Source organism: Lontra canadensis, unplaced genomic scaffold (genome assembly GCF_010015895.1).
Source record: "Lontra canadensis isolate GAN:19392208 unplaced genomic scaffold, GSC_riverotter_1.0 scaffold7, whole genome shotgun sequence".
Lineage (NCBI taxonomy): Eukaryota > Metazoa > Chordata > Mammalia > Carnivora > Mustelidae > Lontra > Lontra canadensis.
Genome location: NW_022631001.1, coordinates 33,397,279 through 33,403,546, shown reverse-complemented (window position 1 = coordinate 33,403,546; position 6,268 = coordinate 33,397,279). Strand labels below are relative to the sequence as shown.

The 6,268-nt window shown below is 55.1% G+C and overlaps 1 protein-coding gene across 2 annotated transcripts; it reads right to left on the bottom strand.

Annotated features, from left to right (window-relative positions):
• Window positions 1–3,237: 3,237 nt before the first annotated feature.
• ADM (adrenomedullin) lies at window positions 3,238–5,359 on the bottom strand. 2 transcript variants are annotated; one of them, XM_032853458.1, is made up of 4 exons: window positions 5,203–5,359; window positions 4,629–4,747; window positions 4,326–4,475; window positions 3,238–4,114 (listed from the first exon to the last, which is right to left on the bottom strand). In XM_032853458.1, the coding sequence occupies exons 2-4, from the start codon at window positions 4,724–4,726 to the stop codon at window positions 3,799–3,801; spliced, it is 564 nt and encodes a 187-aa protein (XP_032709349.1). In that variant the 5' UTR covers window positions 4,727–4,747; window positions 5,203–5,359; the 3' UTR covers window positions 3,238–3,798. The 2 variants fall into 2 exon arrangements, with proteins under 2 accessions (XP_032709349.1, XP_032709348.1); XM_032853457.1 differs by having other exon boundaries at window positions 3,238–4,117; window positions 5,203–5,356.
• Window positions 5,360–6,268: the final 909 nt, after the last annotated feature.

Genomic DNA, 6,268 nt, shown 5'->3' with positions numbered 1-6,268 from the left:
GCCAGCTCTTGAGGACCTCAGTGTATGTTCTAACTATATTTGGCAATGAAAACCAAAGAGGTCAGTGGCTTCGTTCAGGGGGGAAAAAGCTATTCCTGATTTATAACCCCTTCTTCAAACCCGGACCAAGAATTTTAAAACTCACTTCATTTACTTATTTTGCACTCACTGAGCATACCACCAAAGACATTTTCCTTTCCAGTCCTACCAGCCTCCTGTAAATCTTCCAGAACCACAGGTGTAAATCACCTACCCAAGCCATCCTCATATTAGAGGACATTTGGGGACATCTGGCCTAAGAGTCCAAATGTTAAAATTATCCCACTTACTCTCCATGGCTTTATAGCATTAAAATAGCCTGTCGTGCTTGGGTGCAAAGCCAGACTCCAGTGCTTACTACTCACTGTGTGACCTTGGCTAAGTTGCTTTGTGTCTCTGAGGTTCAATTCTCTTATCAGCAAATAGAGATAATAACACCTACTTGAGAAAGCTGCCACAAGAATTAAATGAGATAACATGTACAAAGTGGCTAAGAGGACGTCTGATACAAAACAGGTGCTAAAAAAAGAACCAAGCTCCATCCTCTCCATAACCCCCTTCCACCCTTGGCTGTTCAGTCAAGGTGTCGGCTTCTCAAGAAATTGCCCAGTACTCTTTGTCTGATTGCAAATGGATGGTACCCTTCCCACAGCCAGCTACAGTAGCTAAAGATAAAAGCTGTGACTACTCCTCAGCTGAGGACATGTCGAATCAGCTCACAAATGACTCATCACTGTTGATAAACGATGTGTTCTTGGCGTCAGGAGGCCTTATCCTGACAGGCTTCAACACCTTACGAAAAAAAAAAAAGTCCAGAAGGTAGGTTGAATGGCTCACAGAGAAGGTCCCAGGGCTTGACGGTGACCTTCAATCAATTCAGAACTTGTACCGTCCTGGTCTTAGGAGGGTCCCTGATCTGTTCAGACAGGTCTCCAATCACAAAATTTTCAGTTGGGAAGGATTCTAGCTGACCAGCTGCCTCTTTCAGAGCTGAACCATCCCCTTCACTTGCCTTGGATTCCCTGAAGGGAGTCATAAGACTCCCTGGGCTAAAGGCTAGATGCCTGTTCCCTGCTCAGAACAGCCTTAAGCTAGTGCCCAACCTGCCTTTGGCAGCTTTGTCTGCTGCCTGAAGTTCTGCCAGGGTGAGGTGTGGCCGGAGGGCTCTGTGGCTGTAGGACAAACCTTGGTGCAAGGAAAAGGATATTTAATCCTGAACCACTGTCTGCAAGGCTGAAGTATTTGCTCCTCTCTGCAGCTTCTGTCACCCCTTCAGACCACCCAGAACCACTCACTGGCATAGAAATTACATGACTGGAGTTTTTGGTTGCTCTTTCATTCATACATGTCCTGTAACTTTAACAATGCCTGAAACAGAATTCTGAGTATTTATTAAAAGGCCCTTGAAGATGAGGATGGTCGGTTGCTGCATTCGCAACCTCCTCAATTCTGATGATTCTCACAAAATCGTGGAGATCAAATAGTACAATGAACTGTATGAAGATGGACACTATCAAGGGCCAGGTGGGCAAAACTGAGGCTTTGTGTGATCTTGAGGAAATTCCAGGTGCTAGGATCTACTTTCTTCTGAATTGAAACTGCTTCAGAAGGTTGTGTCTGAACCCCAGACCTAAGACCTATCTCTTTTACTGCATATGCAGGCTTTTTCTGAAAGGAGCTATCTCTGGCCCTCAGAAGAAGACAATTGGTGCACAAGGTCCTGGAGAAGGTAGGGCTGCCCTGGAAACATTTCCATTCCCCAAACTCAAATTTTCTCAGGCAGGTATCGAGATTACCTATAAGCACCAACATTTCAGCCATGCTTTGAAGTGGAAAGGCCAGGGAAACTTTCTGAAAAGGTCAAGCAGTTGGTCTCCAACCTGGGTCTTCAGGATATTGGATGACACAAATGGGACAGGAAAATCAAAATGGGGGGCGGGGGGGGGCTCTTCCTCTTAGCCTACCCTTCTGTCCTAACTGTTCCCGTGTCCCCTAACCTTCTAGTCACTCACTGAGGCTTAGTGTCCAGCTTCTACGACCGGACCTGGGGTCAAACTTCTGAGATGATAAGGCAGAAAGAAAGCAAGGAGGGGAAGGAAGGAGGGAGCAAAAGGCAGGCTGGGGAGAAGTGAAGAAAAAATGAGAAGGCTTGGCGAGGAGGAAGGAAGAGGAGAACGGCAAGGGGAGGCGGAACAATGAAGGTCTCAGGCCGTCAGAGGCGCACGATTCCGGCGGCACGTCCGTCCGTCCCCTCCTCCGGCCAGCAGCTGCACGCTGCTCAGCGTGTGGGCGCTGAGTCACGGTCCCAGAACAGGCAGCCGCCGTGCAGGTCTGGGGGGCCGGCCTTGGTTGGCATCTGCAAACTGTTTTTTTCTTTCCTCTCTCATTAAGGCTGTGTGCTGACTCCCACGTAGGAGGACTTATTAAACCGCACGTACTGTCTGACGGCCCTCGGGCAGCTCCCAGGCGGCCGGCTGGGGGCGCCACAGCCTCGCTGATGAGCCGGCTGGCTCGCTTGGGACACCCGGCCGGCAGAGGACGGGGGTTACTGGCGCCGCTGCCGAATTCCCGGAGCTGTGCGAACGTTTTGCTGGAGTATCTTCTAACTTTAACACCGCGGCAACTTGGAACAACTCCTCACTTTTAAGGCCTCGGAGACCACCCCAACTCTCGGAGGCGCGCTTTTGCGCGGGGTTCCCCAAGCAACTCCGTAAAATCTGGGACTCTGTTGCGCAACCCGGAGAGTCCAGGCTCGCTTCCCCACTACGGCTCACCCCTACCCTGCCCGGCCTGGCCGCCACGCGAGGCTGCGACCTTAGGGGCCTCCGCGAAGCCCGAACCCGCTCGCAGGACAGGCGCGCTGCGCGCGTCCCACAAGGAGAGCAGCTCTCGGGACAGCTCGGCCCGTGGGGGGACCCGCCAGCTCGCGCGCGCGGAGCCGAGCCACCGTCCCACGCGAGTCGGCGGGAGCCGGAGGCTCCCGGACGCACTGGGACCCTCCCAAGACTCGTGAGCCCAAAATTAATCAGCTCTAGACACTTTATTGATTTGCTAATTCGCATATCACCCATTTCATGTAATAGATTATACAGAGACACGGTGTTTCCTTCTTCCAAAAGAGGTAATCAGTCTCTCACGCACCCTCACACACTTCACGCAGCAAACGTTACACCTCGCTGAGACATTCACGTATTAAATGCCCTTAATACAATATATAACGTACAAAAATAACTCTATATTTGAAGTTACAAAAAAAAAAATCTTGACAGCAACGAACTTAAATATTGATAGTTACCTCTGTATATACAACACACATTGCACTTTTCCTCTCTAGGTTTTGGAAAGTTCAAGTAATAGTGGGGCTTGTGCCCCGATGGGGTGACACCCCGTGAGAAATCAGTTTGTGGGAAGGCACGGCAGCGACTCAGACCCCTGTCCCTGGGGGTCTCACAAGCATTTAATTCTCAGTTTCTCCCTTCCGTGAGCCTGGCAGACACTCCCTCGCATTCCTCAGCCCCCACCGGGCACCCGGGCCGGATTGGAACGTAAGGAACCGTGCCTCCGACAAGGGGCTCCTGCAAAGCCAGGAGGGCTCGCCGCTGGACCGTGCCTCCCGGACTCCTGGTGTCTGCCCGGCTGTCTCAACCCGGTTTCCATCCGCTGAGGGGCTCGACCCTGGGAAGCCCTCCGCCCCGGGCGGGGGGTCGGGGGAAGCCGACGAGATGCAAACGCGCGCCAGTTCGCTGCTGCCACAGGCGCTTATATCTTAAGGAGGTTGGCGAGCACCTGATGCACCCGGGAGGCCGGAGCCCCGCGTGCCAGTGGCTCTGGGGGCAACGGTGTCCGGCTCGGGCCGGTCACAGGCAGCGAGCGCCGGCGCCGGCGGCCGTACCCCTGGGGGCTAATCTTGCTCCTGGGGGCGACGCCGTCCTTGTCCTTGTCCGTGAACTGGTAGATCTGGTGCGCCAGTTTCTGCACGGTGCATGTGCCAAAGCGGCAACCGAAGCTCCGCAGACCCTGGAAATTGTTCATACTCTGGCGGTAGCGTTTGACTCGGATGCGGGCAGCGTCCGGACTGCTGGGGAAGGGAAGGAAGGTAACATGAGACCCCTATCAAACAGGGTTTTGGCCCCAGCCACCAAGAATCCGAGCCATTCAAGGACCAGAGGGGACTGGAAACTGCTACCGCCGTCTGAACCGCCAGACAGCCCTGACGATCTCCTAGGGCCAGGATAGTGGAGGAGATCTCCCCGTGCCCACCCAGCTTCAGTGCAGGGCATAGTTACCTGGCCTGGGGGTCGCGAGAGGCGCCCTTCATGTCCTGGGGCCGAATGAGAGTCTGGGCAGGCCCGGCCTTCACGTCCGTGAGCCCGGTGGCATAGTTGCTGGACACCCGAAGTTCCCTCTTCCCGCGACTTAGAGCCCACTTATTCCACCTAGGAAAAACACAGACAGACTCGATTCGCATGCATCCAGGCGAGGTCCCGGTCCCGACCGGTTCCCATCCACTTCCAACTCCTCGGGGCAAACAGCCAGTTTCCCTCGTCTCCCAGGTGCAAGGACTGGAGACGGAGCTATCTGCGACTCACTTCTTTCGGAACTCTGACGCCACGTCGAGCCGTGCGGTGTCCGCGCCCAAGAAGGCGAGGGAGCCCAGGTACATGAGGGCGACGGGAACCAGCTTCATGCTGGCGGCGATGCGCAGACCCTGGAAGGAGAGATAGGGACCGAGCGTGAGCACCCCGCCTGCAGCAGGGCCCGGGCGGGGCACAGAGGGAGGGGGTGGGGGGCGCTGACCGACTCAGCTCGCGCTCTGCCTGGCTCAGACGCTTATCTCGCCCGGGCGCAAAGAGGCGCCAGCGGCATTTGCACCCGCTTGGCGGGTGACGGGCCCGCAGGGGAGGCCTCTGCCCAGAGCCAGGCTCCCTCCCAGAGGTTTCCTGCTCGACTTCTGGGAATTTGGGTGGCATACAGAAAGGACTGGGTCTCTGCAGTTCCAGTGGTGTGCACGGCTGGGCCCAGTGTATGGGACGCAATCCACAGAGAACCTTACAAAATCGGTTATAACCCTCACCAGTACACTCCTCGTTTCCAGTACTCTAAAGTCCGTCCTCCCCGCGCCCCCCTGCCACACGGCGTATCCGCCCAGCCTGAGGCGCCTACCTGCTGATGGGGTGATCTGCCAAGATCTGGGAGAATACAAAGTCTGAGACGTCGCTCTGGCACTGGCAAAACCCTAGCGTCCAAGCTGCGGTGAGAAACCAGAGGTGGCAAGGACCGAGTTGCTCCGCCTAGTGTCACCAAGAAACCACTGAGTGGCCGGCTCTGGTTCCTCGGCTTTATAGGAGCACAGGGGGCGGGGCCTGAGCTGCCCTCGCACCCTCCCATTCTTCGGGCGCGCGCGGGCTTCTGCACTGTAGCGCGCGCATTGCTTGTCCCAAGGTTTGGGGGTGGAGGGGTGGGGGTCCCTCGTGCCAGAAGGCTCAGACAGGAGCTCCAAAGGTTGTTGTAGGAACTGCCATAACCTTAACTCCCAGGGCACAAACTTCAGAATATAAACCAGGGCGAAGTAGAGCCGGTACCACCTCTTGGGGTCCTTATTCAGGACCTATGCAACCCAGAGTGCGAGGCCTACTGGCAAGGAACTTCGAGTCAGCGGGAGATACCACGGGATGGCCGGAACCCCGGACCTCGGGAGCGGTGGCCTCGAGTGGACCGCGCCCCCTGCCGGCTCGGCGCCTGACCTAAACGCGACCCCAGACTCCCCCGGAGCCGCAGGGGCAAGACACCCAGCAGAGACTAGAGGAGTGGGGCTCACCAGCACCCCCAGAGAGGCTGAGACTCCAAGGTTCTGGGATGGGCTAGTAAGATTTCGCAATAGGGGCAAGGCTCGGAAAGGCTGATTTGAGAATTGGGATTTGGAGGGGAGAATTATCTGAAGTTTCAGAATTTAATTGCCTATTTGGAAATAAGGGAATAACCAAAATTAGAACGGACGATGCTGTTTCGTTCCCCACCCCACCCCCCTTGTAATCCAGTTATTCCTTACAAGGTTACAACCTGAGAGTTTGCCTTGATGCCCTCGGAGATTTCATTCACCCATTGTTTGTTGTTGTTTTTAAAGATTTTATTTATTTATTCCACACAGCAATCACAAGTAGGCAGAGAGGCTGGCAGAAAGAGAGGGGAAAGCAGGCTCCCTGCTGAGCAAAGAGCCCGCCATGGGACT